At 43.0% G+C, this 16,545-nt stretch overlaps 1 protein-coding gene across 1 annotated transcript in view; it reads right to left on the bottom strand.

Moving 5' to 3' along the window:
• GUCY2F (guanylate cyclase 2F, retinal) overlaps positions 1 to 12,597 on the bottom strand; it is a 38,200-nt gene extending 25,603 nt beyond the window's left edge. Inside the window, exons 1-6 of the mRNA XM_005531034.2 lie at positions 11,859 to 12,597; positions 10,645 to 10,946; positions 8,803 to 9,157; positions 5,485 to 5,569; positions 1,436 to 1,532; positions 799 to 933 (exon numbers count right to left, since the gene is read on the bottom strand). Of these exons, the coding sequence (XP_005531091.2) occupies positions 799 to 933; positions 1,436 to 1,532; positions 5,485 to 5,569; positions 8,803 to 9,157; positions 10,645 to 10,946; positions 11,859 to 12,597 (1,713 nt within the window). The remainder of the gene's footprint in view (positions 1 to 798; positions 934 to 1,435; positions 1,533 to 5,484; positions 5,570 to 8,802; positions 9,158 to 10,644; positions 10,947 to 11,858) is intronic.
• Positions 12,598 to 16,545: the final 3,948 nt, after the last annotated feature.

Below are 16,545 nucleotides of genomic sequence, written 5' to 3'. Positions count from 1 at the left end.
CTGACAGCAAATCTCTGAGCAACAGTTAACATTGGGACCCAGATCTAAATTTCAGATCTTTGATTTCGAAAGTGGCTGGGGAATTTTAATGCTCTTGGCAACAGACTATTTATATACTGAACCCAAATAAGAATATCCACAGCAAACCATCAAAAAAAGGAGTGAGGCAGGACCTTCACCTGGATCACAACTTCATGCCTGGAAGTGTCTTAGTATCTGACAAACAGCAACAAATTTATTAAAAAATGAAAATAACTCTGGCCAGAGCTTTTGTCTGGCATTCATTATTGATCAAATTTATTTTGCTCTTCTTCTTCTTTGCCATTTTTAAAAAAACTGCATTTTCAGGAAAGAGCTGGTGGATGGGATGAGTTTTCTTGGCCATGGCGTCTGCTTAAGCTTCATACAGTGCTCTTGACACAATGGGAATTTGAGCTTCTATTTGTGTATTTAGATCCTGTCTTGTAAGAAAGTTCCTTATTAGATATGTCACCAAATAAACATTGTCTTGTAAGAAAGGTTCATCATGGTTCCACCACCTTAGGTGGTGACTTCTCTGTCAGGACCAGACTGGCAATGTTGCATATTCCCATCCCACATGACTCTGAGCATCAGGCTGAGGGTTGGGACCTTAAACACTGCTAAGTCCATGCTTGGGAGCAACTTATTTTCATACTTATGGTTTGTTCAAACTATCTCCATCCTGGGACCTACAGTACTGCAGCCAAATACTTTTCCCCCTGGAGCAGCCCAGTGAACAGAAGCAGTGAGAGAAGGCTGCATGAGGTCCCTACCTACCTCATACAAAGCCACATTGGAGGTTTCATGGGTGGCAACTGTGCTTTTCAAGGAAGCGGAGCGGGTTACGGATTTCAGGCTTCTGCTCTTGACTGCTATGCTGTTTGCATCAGTCAGACTGTCCAAGGTCAGCCTCTGGAAGGCAAGGAAAGCAGGTGCTAGGCAGCTACCACCTTTGGGGTGTAAACCTCCACTCTAGCTCTGCCTTGCAGCACAGATCTCTGGGTAAGGAAATCATTGGATCATCCCCAGCAGATCACTAGCTCTGGGTATGAGCCAGAATGGACCAGGAATGGTTCCAATGTATTTGAATGAAGACAGTTTATTTTAGAGGGTAAGATGGTTTATCTTTTTGGACATGCCCTATGGTGTACCATCCAACCTCAAGAATAAGGAATAAGCCCTGGCACCTAGAAGAAACACAATCAAGGCTACGATTTTGCATCATCATAAAAGCTCTGACATCTAATCTGAGACTCAAAAGCACTCAGCATATGGGAAATTTTCCAATATGCAGGGGAAAATTACATGAAGAAATAAAATGACCCTTCCAGAGCTTCATGAGTATGAAAATACCACACAGCAAATCTGTTCTAGAGTATTCCACCAGATTCCTTTCACAAGTACAAGGACTCACCTTTCTGTGTAGCTCTGGCTTGATGAAGATGAGATCATCCAAGGTCAGTATTATCTTGTTTGGACCCCTGAAAAGCTGGTTGTTCAAGATACTCTGCCTGCAAGAGTTGCAGAGTCATGGTTATCAATTTTAGGTACCATATTGGGTCTGACCGCAGTAAAGTTCACAGCCCTTACAGCGCTGTGCTTTGCATTGGTAGCTGAAGGGGTGTCGATAACAGACCAGTGTTTTGGCTTCTGCCAAGCAGCAGTGTCCTTCTGCCATTCTGTCCCCTCACCAAAGGGGATGGGAGTGGGAAAGATCCTGGGAAGGGACACAACCAGGCCAGCTGACCCAAATTATCCAAAAGGATATTCCATAGTGTATGATGTCAGCTCAGAGATATATGCTAAGGGAGAGAGGAGGAAGTTGTGGCATCCCTGAGTTTTCGATGTTTGTCTTCTGGAGGAACAGCTATGCCTGCTAAAGCCTTGCTTCACAAGAAGTGTCCGAACATCACTGCTGATGGGAAGTAGAGACTGATTTTTGTCCTCTTTAGCTCTTGCACGTGCAGATCTCCGCTTATTTCTTTCTTTTTGCTGTAATAAAACTGCCTTACCTCACCCTGCTGGTCATTCTCCACCTTATTCTATCCCCTATGCCAGTGGGAAAGGGAGTGATAGAGTGACTGAGTGGGCACCTGGCAGCCAGCTAGGGTCAACCCACTACAGGTAGTCAGTTTACACCTCCTCTGCATCCCCCACATCTGGCTCCCCTGCAGTACTAGACCCTGCCTGCAGTGCTGCATCCAGCTCTGGGGAGCTGAATGATTTACAACCCTGACTTAGGAAGGTCGTGGATCTGTTGGAGCAGGTCCAGAGAAGGCCATGAAGATGATCAGGGGCTGGAGCACCTCTGCTATGGAGACAGGCTGAGGGAGCTGGGGCTGTTCAGCCTGGAGAAGAGAAGGTTTTGGGGATTTCTTAGAGCACCTTCCAGTGCCTAAGGAGAGGGGTGACAAGAGAGCTGGAGAGGGACTTTTGATGGGCATAGAGTGACAGGGAGAATGGCTTCCAGCTGAAAGAGTACAGGTTTAAATTTGATATTAGGAAGAATTATTTACTGTGAAGGTGCTGAGGCACTGGCACAGGTTACCCAGAGAAGCTGTGGCAGCTTCAAAGCTGTGGAAGTGTTCAAAGCCAGGTTGAATGGGGCTCTCAGCAGCCTGGTGTAGCTGAAGGTGTCCTTGCCCATGGCAGAGTGGTTGGAACTGGATGATTTTTAAGGTCTAAAATGGTGTGGGAGTGGGGGTAGGCATTGTGGGGGTAAAAGCACTGGACAAATCACAATGCCTTGGCTTGGACTCAAATCCCAAGTAATGAATTACCCATTTCAACACGGATAGCAACAAACGCTAGCATCTCAAAGGGTCTTATCACAAATAGCCAACTGGATTTAATCTGTTTACAAACATTACTTGGATGCATATGTAAGGCATACATATTTTGCTTGCTTTTATTTGTCATATCCCAAATCTCTCTCCATTAGGAGACAAAACCAAGTTCTATTAGTCCAGCTGGTCTGGTCATGAGCAAACCACATTTAGGCACATCAGCCTTTCTTAGGGACTGAAGCTCAACTATGGCTATGGCTAATTTATAAGAGCTGCCTGGACACAAGTTACTGTCTAAACAAACTGTCTGAGTGTCTATATTGTAGCATGGTGCGTTATGAAGCAGAGCAAGATGTGCCCTTGTAATGGTCACAGGTTTGTACAGAGGGAAAAGCTACAGGGGATGAGCAGTACGGGACATGTCACATCACACCTCATTTTGATCCCATTGTTTCAATGGACATCAGGGTTTAACACTGAGCACAAAGCAGCAGTATCTATTAGACAGTCAAAAACTCCTCAGCCAGGAGCAGAAAAGGGAAGGGAAAGCTCCCCCATTGCCCTCAGCGTCACCTCTTTTGCTTGAGGAGCTTTGTTAACACTACAGCAGATGACTGGTCTGCACTTTCCTAAGTGTTTCCCTGATGAGGTGGACAGTAGGATGACTTTTACTAACACTACTCTAGAAGGACACCACCACATAAAACAACTCCAAATCACCACAATTCACTTTTCCTCTCCATTTTAGAACAGCACAAACATCTTCTTGAAGCTGAGAGGAAGCCTTGGCCACATAACCACAGGCTTTACTTGGGATGACATTTTATAATCTTTCTCTAAACACACTGTCCCAAGCCACCCAACTCATCTTCATGAAAAATATCATCGCTTATGTACCTTTCACAAGTCCATCTGAAAAACCTTACTTGATAAATCACATCCTCTCCCTAAGCAGGGAGGAAAGCATCCCTCTGCCAAAAGTTAAGCAGAGAGAGTGGAGTGACTCATTTAAGGTCATGCAGCAGATCCCTGACAGAGCTAAGACCAGAGCTTCCACATTTCAAGTCAGACCATGCTGTGGTTTAAATTTAGTTCCAGACATGCCCCTTCCTAATATAAATCATTGTCTGAGTCATGCTGGACTTTTCCTTCCCTTGCAGATGGCCATACATCTTTTCTCATGACCAAGCCTTCCCAAGCACAGCCTGGTGCTTGTGGAAGAGCTTACAAATAGAGTAGGCAGAAAGATTGTCTTTTATTTACTTAATTGTAGAGGATGGTAGCCAGGGAACAGAGCAGGGTTTCAAAGTGTGGGTGGATGGAGGCAACCTCATCAGTGTCTGCAGTTCTATCAGAAGCAGCTGTGTGCTGAAAGTGGGGGAGCTGTTTGGGGTGCTGCTTGCTGGGTGGCCTTATATCTGGGTTTGGAGGGATGACTCAGGAGTGGAGACAAAACACGTCTGGGAATTATTTGAAAGGCAAAGCTGGTTGTTCCTGAAACAATCTAGGAGCTCTACTCAGCTGAACTTATTGCTGCTCAGCAAATATGCCTTCTAATTTCAGTCTATTTTCACTCTAAATTTGGTCATGTGCACATCAGTAATTCATAGACTACTCCAGGGCTACAGTGACCTTGCCAAGAGCAATCCATAGCTCTCAGACCAACCAATCCATCTGGCACATTTCTACCTTGGATTTAGAGCTGGGACACAGATGTGACATGCAATTCTGGGAAATTATTCCTTACACAGAAGACTACTGCTTTTACTCCAAATATCTCATGCCCAGATGAATACAAAGGGAACGACCAGGGAGCTGAACCCTAGTTCAAAACAGGGAATTAATCAAATTGGTAATAAAGATGTATCCTAAATATTTGCTCCAAATTCTCTCCAGAGATATTTTCTTTCTCTTTAGTACATGGAGAAAATACAGAGGGTCAGCCTCACATGTTTCATAGGAAACATGATTATATTAAGAACAGAAATCCAGGCAAGAATGATCTGGAGTAAGAAAAATACTTGGTTTTAACCCTTGTGTTCTCATAACAGATTCCTGTCTTTGGTTTATATGTCATTCTTTGCACTTCCAAAGTGATAACCACCTTCCTAATGCTTCAGAAACATCCAGCAACACACTTCTGGAGCAGGGGAAGGGTGTGAGGAGTCTTTCCCCTCAGGAGGAAGGAGCAGCAGAGGCAGTCTGGGATGAACTGACTGCAGTCCCCATTCCCTGGCCCCATTGCTGCTGGTGGGGAGGAAGTAGAGAATCTAGGAGTAAGTTAAGCCTGGGAAGAAGGGAGAGATGGGAAGAAGGTGTTTTTAAGATTTTATTTCTGATTATCTTACTCCGATTTGCTTGGCAATAAATTTAGTTTCCCCACATCAAGTCCATGTTGGCTGTTGTGCAATTGGTGAATGACCTCTTCCTGACTCCTCTTGACCCATGAGACTTTTGTTGTATTTTCTCTCCCCTGCCCAGCTGAGGAAGGGAGAGACAGAATGGCTTTGGTGGATGCCTGGGCCAACACACCACAAATGTGAGGAGATATGTGGCTGGAGAGCCAAGAGCAAAATCAGACCTTCTGTGTGTGCATAGTCTAAACTGCTGGCTAAAGCACAAGCCTCACATAGAAGCTAAAAGTGGCACCAACTCAAATGTGTGCTGCAATTCTCACCTGATAAGAGAAGCCAGGCCCACAGCACACAACACCAGGACAAATAACGACATTACTCCCAGCAAAATGTCTGCAGGCTCAATCCCTGTGCAAAGATGGGAAAAGAATCAGTGAATTAGAAAATCATTTTGATTTAGGCAATAATATTAAAAACATCAATATCAGGACATTGGATTACAAAGTCAAATATTCAGCCAGGAGAATTCCAGAAGACAATTTTAATGCAATGTTCATTTATGAATACACAAATATTTACTAACTTGGTATACATAAAGCTTCAGCTATGCTAATTATTTATTTCCATGCACTTTTTTTTCCTAAACCAGACTTAGAGCCCTGTATCAGTGGAAAAATAATTTATATTCAAGTAAATAAATAGACTCACAGGGAAGTATTAAGTTTTAGAGGAAGCTTCTGCAAAGTTCAGAACTTTTTAACACTTGTCCCTTTTATCTTCAGGAACTGAAATGCTGAAAAAATCTTTATCATGTGGTACTAAACCAGTGGCCAGGGTGAGTCACTGGCCCATCTGGGCTTTTTCATTCTCTGCTGCAGATTTCTAACGTTGAAAAGAGAAGAAAAGGAGGAGCAGCAGAAGGTTGATGTTCTCCTCAACACATCCATCAGCATAAAGTACTGGAGAAAGATACTTTGCTGATGAGTGTGTTTACTGGAGAGCTAAGGGAAGCTGAAATGACTGCATAAGCTAAATTCCAGTGGGAACTGTTTGCTATGTCTGTCTCTTCTGCTTCCTAATTTTTCTGTTCTATTCTGTTTGTATCCAGAGATCTATAAACACAAGCAAACATGGTGAAATTTGGGTTGACCAAAGGTTTACGACTCTATGTCACACTGGTGCCTATCTGTAAGCACTGTGATCTAGAGCTTTCCAGTGAAAGCTGAGGGCATTTTTGAAAATTGGTATTTGTTTCAGGAAAAGACAGAGCATTTTAGCTGAAATGTCACTGCTTCAGTCTAGGGCCCCAGGCCCTGGCTGTCCTCACACATACGCAGGAAGAGATTGCCCATGGGAGCTGTGGCTGCCCCATCCCTGGCAGTGCTCAAAATCAGGCTCCATGGGACTTTAAGCAAGCTGGTCTTGTGTGAGATTGGAAAAGATGGCCTTGAAAAGTCGCTCCCAACCCATACCATACTTCACAACTAACCAGAAGTGAAAGTAAGCTAATTATGAGCTTTTGGGAAAGAGCAAACTTACAGCATGCTTGAGGGAATGGATGAGATTGAGTTAAAGTCATTTGGGGATGCTTTAAGGGAACTGTGGGAGTACATGAAACTTCTTACAGGATCTTTAGGGAAAAGGGCAAACACAGGTGAAGGGGGAGATAGAATGGGACAGGAATGCTCAACTATGTGAGAGGATGGGGATTCTGGTCACATGTAACCATGTTGTGCATTTTTTTCCAAGCAAACCCTGCACTTGATCGGTGCAGTCATTCTCACATTCTTAACCCCATCAACATTTTTTTCCTGGGTAACTGTGCTCTCTGACTGTGGATGATATTTACAGACTTAACATCAGCCTAACTAACAGGGAAGGTGAGTCCTGGAGCCTGCAATCCATGAGAGACCACAAGTCTGGAGTCAACTCCTGCACAGACAGAAGGGTTTGAGGGATGCCTATGGGGAAATTTAGGTTTGGACCATCTACTGGAGGATACATTTGTGAGTCTACAGGAGCTGAGGCTGTGAGATCTGGTAACAAGCTTGGGGCCTAATTATGAGGTGCATAGAGGCAGCACCAGGCCATTTCTGATGTCCATGTCCCAGCAGTTCTGGCTGTGGGTAGTGGTGCCTGTAAAGACGTAACTCTCCTGTTTGTGTTACTCTGCCAAGGACTGTCTGTGTCTGCAGTGTGTGTGTGTGTGTTTGTGTTCTGGGAACACCAGCTCAGCCCTGATCCTGCTGAACCTGGAGCCAGGAAGCACAGCAGCCTCACAACTTCACACCCAACACCCCTCCAAGCCTAACTTCAAACAAAAGCTAGAGTGAGGCTTGCATTTAATTCTAGCCATAAAGTTCAGTCTCTGAAATTCTGGCAACCATAATAAATTACTGTCCAATTGACAGATGCCTAGAGCTTTATGCTTTTGTTAAGGTATGAACATAAAATCTGGTCTCTCTAAAAATCAGTGTGACTTTTCCATAAACTGCAATGGGATGCTAAATTGCTACATTGTTCCTAGGGGCAGTGCAAAATTAGATATATGATAGTATTATACTTATCTCTTCTATTGCTTGTCAGTTGCTATAAAATCAGTACATCTCTAGTTTTCATAGAGTGACACTGATTAATGTGTCAGCTCAGTTATGGCTAAGCCAAGAATGGTTTTCTCAGCTACTGAATGAAATATTCCGTAGATGTGGTTCATTTCATCTCTTTAAGTCATATCCTGGAGCAATAGGTGTAAATGTTTAGTATTATGAGTAAATATGTCAAGAGGAGGTTAAGTACCCTACCCTGAGATTTTGACTTTCCTGTGAACTTTAAAACTGCACCACAGTTGCCTCAAATTAAAAAACAATAGGTAAACCCAATGCCCAGTCTGACAAACCTAGGAAGCAACACAGATATCTCTGCCCCCAGGCCTTTGATTAATACCTCTGTTATCTATAATAACTCAAATTATTTTGAGTAATGATTATCATTTTTTCTTGATGAGGTGAAATCTGATGGTCCTTCACTCCTCATTGCTACCTGGGTAAAGAAGCAGGGGTTAACAGGCCGGATGCTGAGAGCATCTGCTCTTGTGCAGCTCTCTTAGGTTGTCTTCAAGGCAAATCCTCTTAGTGTCCTGTCCTCCAGAAGGACAGACACACAGTGCTGGGTGGAACCTCTGATATATAATGGTACCTATTAATATTGGATGCTGTTGAGTATTAGACCCTTTCAAGCACTTACTGTCCCAGAAGAGTGGTGGGATTAATGGCACTGGAATTGCTGAAATGATTGTGTAGGTGTGATATTCAGTGGTGGGCCTGGCAGTGGTAGATTAAGGGTTTGATGATCCTAGATGATCCTACTGTCTTTTCCAGCAGTAAGGATTCTGTAATTCTGTGTCCTAACAAACAATAAGAGAGTATTGTGGATCAGTGGTGTCACCTCTGCACAGGATTCCTGCTACAAACAGCCTGATGACTGGGTGTTTTTACACTAGATTCTTGAATTTAGACTTTTCTGGTTGGGGAGTTCTAATTCAAAGGGGTAACCACTTGCAGTGAGAGAAAAGACTAAAGAAATGAGAACCATGGACTCAATGCCATTTCATCCTATTTTTGGTTCTTTTTTTCCTTTCTTACCTTCAGTGCAGAGAACATCTGGATCAAACCAACAGCTGGAGTCTGGTTTGGGTGGAACTTCATTGGGGAAGTGGATGGACTGGCCTAGGGACAACACAGAGCCTGAAGACATGTCCAGCAGGTGGGTTGGGAGAAGCTGGTTCCCATGACCATCTGTGTCCAGTATCACATAATTGTTCAGCCCCTTCCCACAGCTGTCTGTCTCTACCTGGTGACTAAATCCAGGGAAGCTGAAGTTTTTTGTGTGCTCAGCTATGTTTGCTCCTGAGGTTCTGACTCCTTTCCTCCGTGCACTGTCCATAGCCATTGCCATGAAGTAAATGGCATCATAGATTGTTCCAAAGAGCGGAGAAACCTAAAAAATACAGGAGAAATTTAGGCTAAACTGCCCCTAACCTTCAGTTTGAGATTGGTGGCAACAATATTTTCCCCCTGGCTAGGTTGTGAACTTAAATACTGAGACACCAGAACATTAAGGCTCACAGAGTAATGGATTTGAAGAATCTTGGGCTGAAAATAGACCCAATATATGCATGACCTTGAATATCCATCTTTTCTTATGGTGGATTCCCAAATGGCATTTCAAAATATTTTTAAAACTACACAGAATTGCATTATGATAGGAAAAGCCAAGATTCTGAGCTTGATGTTTGGCTGAAATTTATCACAAATTTTTCCTGCCTCAAAACATGACACTAAAACATCTACAAATAGAAGATAAAGTCAGAGGCTCCATACCAAGACAGGAAAAGTGTCATGCCCAAAGAATTGGTCTCCTCTGTCAGAATATTACTTATCCCAAAGATGCAAAAATCCCACAGCAGAGCCACAGCAAACTTGTTCTGTGGGGTAACAGAGCCTTTTCTGTTTGCACTGCTCCCTTCACGCCAGACTTGATTTAGGAACCTTTAACACAAATGGTGACTTTTGCAATCATGTGGTCATTCACAGCTGCTAGGTGAAGAGAGATTATAGGCACACACCTGTGAGAAAAATTAGAAGTGCTCTTGGGAGCCACAGAACCTGACATTTGTGGGATTAATTGACCAGATGTAGGTATCTGCAATGAAGAACCTGTCACTCAATACAGTTAACCTGGGCTCTCATTAAAGTGAAGGGAAAGAAATTAATGCTTTCAAGACATGGTTCATCTCCTTCTAAAGCAGATCCTTGCAGATCTGATAAATTATGTCTTAAAAGCACTTGTAATTTTTTGAAATGTTGTAGGGAGATTTGAAGAATAGCTCAGATGAATCCAGTATCTCTTCACCAGTATAAGATTCTCCAATACTTGTAAATGTCCTCAAGGTAAAAACTGATTTTGTTTTTAATAGGCTGACAGTGACTAGATAATTGTGCTGACAAAGAATATCTTTGACTATAGTGCTAGGAAGAAGGCAACAGCAATGGTCTTAAATATTTCCCTCTAGAAGCATCCACTATTTCTTGAGCCTGTCTCATCTCCTCAAATTCTCAGTCATATGGACATCTTGTTTTGATTCCCTACAGACTCCATGGACTTCACCCACCTTGAGAGATACCTCTTCAATTCAAGTCCATTGCAGCTAGCACATAGAAAACCAAACCTGAAAACCTCAGACACAGTCCCTTTCTCTTGAATTCCCATCATGGTCCTACAGTTGAACCAAGTAAGTTATATTGCCAGACATCTGGGAAAAGTGATCTTTCCAGATGAGTGTAGACCACATTCAAACTTCTCTGTCTTTTTCTCAAAATGAAAGTATGCAGGCTGGATTGACTCTTTCCTGTACTTTTTCTGTAACTATGGCTTATGTTTCCTATTGACAGGTCCCAGAAAAGCCCAAGAGAAAGAATATTTACCTGTGTGGCTTCTAAATCCCTGATTATTTCACCGCTTTCTTTAGCTTCCCTGAAAGCATCATAGAAAGTCCTTTCTCCAGACTCCAGTGTGATGGTCAGCACAGCATCATAAGCTTCCCGGAGCTTGCTGTCATTATCAAAGACACTGAATGAGTTGTTTCGGTAGGGAAGACTGTACAGCAAAGTGTCATATGGGACAAAGATGTATCTTCCATCTGCTAGTCCCATTTCCAGAGCTTTTGTGAGTAAGGCGGCCTGTTCCTGCCCTCCGATGAGAACAGAATGCATGCACAGGAGTATAACTGGAACACAAGGGGAGCAGAGAGAGTTAGTATTCTCTTTGGGATTTTTAACACAAAATAGCTCTTCCCTCCCTCAGTAAAAGAGCTGTCTGAACTACTCTATCAGGTCAGATTCTGATGTTATGTGCTGAGGAAACTGAGAGTCACACCCATTTTGTTCAACCTCTAGAGGTCTGTCACACCTAATAAAGGAGGTTGTGAATTTTACCATCTCTGCAGCTGTAAAGAAGGAATAGAGAGAAGTTTTACAGAAGTGGGGTGCAGGAGCCGAAGATGATGGGCAGTTGTGGTCATTGTTGCCATTGACCAAGACCTGAGCTTTCTCTCTGTGTGCCCTGAGCTGACAGATACCTCACAGTGGTAAGCAGTGCCCAACCTCCACACGCTCACCCTGCCACCAAATATACAGATTTTATGTTGGACACTGCATTGTGTTTAAATATCTGGTCCATGCTTGACTGTCCCAAAGTCTGTGCCTTTTCCTGCAAAATGCCATGGGACCATGGTGGGGAGATCTGAAATATAGGACACAGCATCAAAGCCAGATTTTTGATATTGATTTAGATTTTTGATATTCCACAGTACAAATTACCATTAATATAAAACCTTCCTATTAACTCCTCTTTACACAAGCCAAGCACACAGAACCATTTACGAAATATTATTTTTTTCAGACAAGCTGGACCAAATTTCTCAGGTTGCAGTAGACTATTTTGATCTATCTTCAACACATACAAAATACCCAGCATTCTTTTATGTGAAGCCATGAGATCAGAGATAAGATATTGCTTGACTTAAATCACTTTAAGTTTTCGTTCTCTAAAGTATGTCCATCGGCTAACAATGCAGTCCTCCCCTGGGGGAACAAAAAAAAAAAAATTAAAAAAAAGGAATGAGACTCAAAGCACTTACTTTTAATGTTATTAACTTCTTTAATCTTGTTCCAGGTGTCTTCAATGCCTTTTTCTCCCTTATGCACTGATGTAACGATGCCTACAGGTAGCCCATGGTTCCTGAGCACAGTTGCTGACTCCTTGGCTGTGTACATCCAAATATCCTCACTGGATGCAATGATGCCAACATGAGCCCACTTAAAATATTTCATTATTGTAAGCAAAATTTGGGTTGGAGAGGGCAGAGTTCTTGCAAATGCATTGTGGGGGATGGTGGAATCCAGCTTATAATTGATGCACATCCATGAGAAGATAGCTTTATTCCAGTTTTCCCCTAAATGTGCAGCCACCTCACAGAAGCCAGGGTTTAGAGGGCCTATAAAAGCTGAGGAAAGCTTTCCAAAGTCAACAAATCTAAGCAGAGCTCTTGGTGTCTCACATTCTTCTTGCAGGATCACATAATCCAGCCGGTGGCCAAGATCTAGTGAAGGGTCTCTGCTTATTCGTCCCACAGCTAACCTGGCAGCCACATGGGGAAAGGCTTTGGAAAAGAAGGGGTCACAGTTCCAGGGTCCAAGCAGTCCAATCTTAAAGACAGAGCAATGTGCTGGGGAACAAAATAGGATTATTCCAAAGAGCAGCCACCAGAGAGCCTGGAAAAATGTCTTGAATGAATTTCCAGTGTTGAAGTGATGCACGCTGATGTGTCTTGACAGCATCCAGAAGAAGCTCTTAGGACACCACAGGAGAAATGACATTGCTTTCCAGGTGGGTAGATCTGCACCAAGTTCTTCAGGAAGCCAGGAAGAGCGTTACCAGGTGCTGGAAGGAAAGGAGATTACATTTGCCTTTCACCATAGGTATTTGTTCCGTGTGTGTAGGTACAGCTGAGTCAGCCCAAGCTTCACAAAGGCTCTAAGGGCACAAGTCCTTGAAGAACCAAAGCCACACACAAACACTTGGACGTGCACCACAAAAGCCACTTCACCATGCAGAAAAGTGTCCAAACAGTGGCAGACGTGCCATATAACCCTTGAATTCACATTTACATAAACATTTTAATATGCATTGCAATATATGCTGAAACCTGGCAGTGAAGAATGAGCCTGCTTTGTTTGCAGTAGTGAGCACAACCTATGCACAGAAGCACTGTGCTTCTGGTTCCTAGGAAATATAGTTTCAAAGTCCTGCAGACAAACACCCATATAAGTAAATTAAAAGGTGAAATGCACTAGGCCATCAACTTCCCTCAAAAATCCTCAGTGGGTTGTGAATATGAACCAGAGCCCACACAAAGACAAAATACAGACAAAAACACACACACACACACATATACATACTTAGGGATTTGTATGTATATGCATACAATTTTAAAACTTTTGGGAAAAATTTTTCAAGGACAACTAAGCGTCTCTTAAATCTGGCAAACTGAAAGGTGGATGAACAGATAATCAGAAAACGAGGGAAAAGGAGGATTATGATTTGAATTTAGATAAAGAACTGCTAAATAATTGTCAGGTGAAAAACTCTGTGTACACTCTTTGCTTCAAATATTCTTGGTTAAATAGTAGGAACCATAGGGTCATTTGAGTTTTTTTGAATAACAATCTCCCCCTTCACAGCTAAGCACAGAAATAACAAAGCCATAGCAGGCTCCCCTCCATCTGCAGTGTCACCCCATGGCTTAGAAAACTTTGCTGATCCTAGCAAGTTTGTGCTCTAAAAATAGCAGGCCCCTTACTCCAGCTTACCTGTTCATGACTGGAAAAGTATTTTTATCCTGGATGCTCAGGCACCAGGGCACACAGCACAGAGCACTGCAGTGCAGCATGTGCTGTAAATTCACTCACAGCTCCTCTGCCTGACGGAGGAAGATCTCCAGAAGGAGCCACCCACAGCAGAGCAGCCTCTCTCCAGTGTCAGTGGCTGTCCTTGGATGTGGGTACCACCATGGGACTAGGCAATGCAGGGTCAGCTTCCCCTGCTTTGGTGCCCACCTCCTTCAAATTCTTGTGTGCACAGGCCATTCCAGCTGGGTGGGTGCTCTGGGATCCACTGTGCCTTCTCAAAATCTTCCTGTGTCCCTTTAGGTGAGGGCCATTCCTCTCCTGAGGGTTTCACAGCTTGGGCTATAGCCTCCCAAGCCCTTAGCTCCTTGAAGGTCTTGCCGAGGTCCAAGTCTGCCTCACACCGAACTGTCTCAGTACAGATTGTACTCCAATCTAACCCAGCAGTTGTAGGGATGGCATCTTAAAGCTCTGCCCTTGGATTAGTGGGATTTAGCTCCTGGGATCAGCTCCTGCGGAACAGCTCTTTAAATCTCTCTGCATCACAGCAGAGATGGCTCCTCTTATTGAGCTATTATATATATATATTATATTTTATATATATATTATAAGCTTATTGGCTTATTGAGCCATAGGTTTGGGGTACACAGAATATTTGAGTTTTGGCTTCATCATTCTGCCGATGTGCCATGCTCCCCTTTTCGCTGTTTGGTTTTTTGTACCCATCCTGACATACACAGAGCTTTTTACACTTGCATAGAAGTATTCTTGGGGGTTGGACTAGATGACCTTTCAATACAAACAATTCCAATACAAACTATTCCATTATTTAATGATTCTTGGTTATTTCCCTGGGTCCTGCATATACCTCCCTAGAGCTGAGCCCTCCAGTAAACCATTCCCAGCCACTTTCCCTCTGGACCTGGCAATACAATTATCATCCTGGAAAAGCCACAAATGTCTCCATGCCTGTCCTAGCTAGGAAGCCCCTTGCAATAATTTATCTGCGGTCAGAGGCCCTGCATTTGTGGTCTAGAGGGAATAATTTGTAATTCGACCTTTTAGCAGTGTTAACTTCAAATACATCATATGAATTATACACATCTCACTGGCATGAGTTCAGGAACAGCTCCTCATGACTAATGATCGAGGGAAGACAGAGTCTTTCAGATGCAGTGGGGAGAGCAGCTCTCTCTGTTAATTTGCTCCCATTCATTCATTTCCTTGCACAGTTCAGATCCAGGGAGGTTCCTGGGCATGTGCTTCATTGAAGGCTGTTACAGCTCAAGATAGTTATCAGGGATTATAAAATAGCTTCATGTTTGGAAAGTGCCTAAGACACACTCTAATGTCAAGCCTGAACTCGGAACACTGCTTTCTATGCTACCAGCGCGTTAGGTTTTGACACCAGGTTTTACTCAAAAAATAACATTAAATAAAGTTTTTTCCAGTTGGGAGTCTTTTTTTAATTTGAACTTATAAGTTTGATTTATCCACATACTGATGTACCTATATCTCTATCCATATGCTATATGCTCAGTGCTATATCATTCCTTTCTGTAGCAACAATGGGGCTGCACAGTTTAATTCCACTTCAGGTCAGCAGACTCAAAGTCTCCAGAAGAAGCTGCAAAACTCCAGTGATTCACTTCTAGAGGATGTTTGTTTATAGCATTCAAATCCCAGCAATGAAAGATTAAAAAAATAATCTTGGCAGTCTAATCATTAGCATAATTACTCTACCCTTAAAAATTCAGACCTTTCCATAGTAAAGTGGGTTGAGAACTTTATCACTGCCTTCATTTCCTTCTCCTTTTGTTTGCAGATGTAACAGCCCTCCTTCCATTAGGTAATAACTGTGTCAATAATCCATCCTCCACAGGAAAATCTGGTTATCCCAAATGGCTCCAGCACATTTCTCCCATGTTCAGGGTATCCAAGACCAGGGATAACACTCCTACTTCTGCAAAACAAGCTCAGATACTGGCACTGCCTGCTTGGTTTCACTAATAAACAAACAAGGTAAATCAAGCAGCTGAGGCAAAACCCCCCAGCTATTTATGTAACCCATCTGGCTGAAATAAACATTGAAGTTTAAAACCATGCCTCTATCTCCAAACCTTGCTTTTTTTCCTCACATCTTCAGCTTATCATTACTGCCACAACCACACTAGAAAGCAAAGATTTCTTTGCAGTGCTGTGTTATTTGCATACCATCAGATTAATTCCCAACACTCTTCAGTGCTCACTGAAGTGTGTAAGTGACACAGTATTTCCCATGGGACAGTTAAGCTATAGCTGTATTGCTTGGTTTTTAATTTTTAGAGCAGGAGAGGGTGCTCTAATCTCTCAGTCTGACCTCCCCCATCAGCCTGGCCAAGCAGCCTCTCAGGAGCTGCTGCTGATCTGAGCTCTTCCAGCACCCTGGATAAAAAATGAGTTTTGTAATGAATTATACCAGAGGGTGCTGCTGAATAAAGCTGATTTCTCTGGAAAATCTCTGCTGTCACAGAGAGACACAGGGAAAAGGCTTGATTCATGTTCTGCTGTCCCTGAAGAAAAGTCTCATATCTCAACTGATTATAGAGAAAATTCAGGGAGAGCAGTACAGCAACACTCACATTAGGCTTTCTTCAAGTCCTCTGAGCCCTAATTAAAAACTACAACCTTGGAGGATCTACTGGGCTTCTATGTGTTTTATTCCAAGAGCTAATTACCCTCAAGATTAAAAATACCCGCTTAACATCTAGGGTGTCTGGCTTCAGCTTCCTGCAACTGGCTCGCACTCTGCCTTTGCCTGAGGGAAAAAAAAAACAGAACAGGAAGCACAATAAATATCACCTCCCTGTAGAAATTTGCACACCATAATTAGCTCACATCCCAGTCATTCTCTGGGCAAAATAAGTAAACAGCTCGTTA

This window comes from Pseudopodoces humilis, chromosome 2, assembly GCF_049639895.1.
Source record: "Pseudopodoces humilis isolate 2021_Gansu_Grassland_sample_001 chromosome 2, ASM4963989v1, whole genome shotgun sequence".
Classification (NCBI taxonomy): Eukaryota; Metazoa; Chordata; class Aves; order Passeriformes; family Paridae; genus Pseudopodoces; species Pseudopodoces humilis.
The sequence above is the reverse complement of the archived record's forward strand: the minus strand, read 5'-3'. Positions and strand labels throughout refer to the sequence as shown.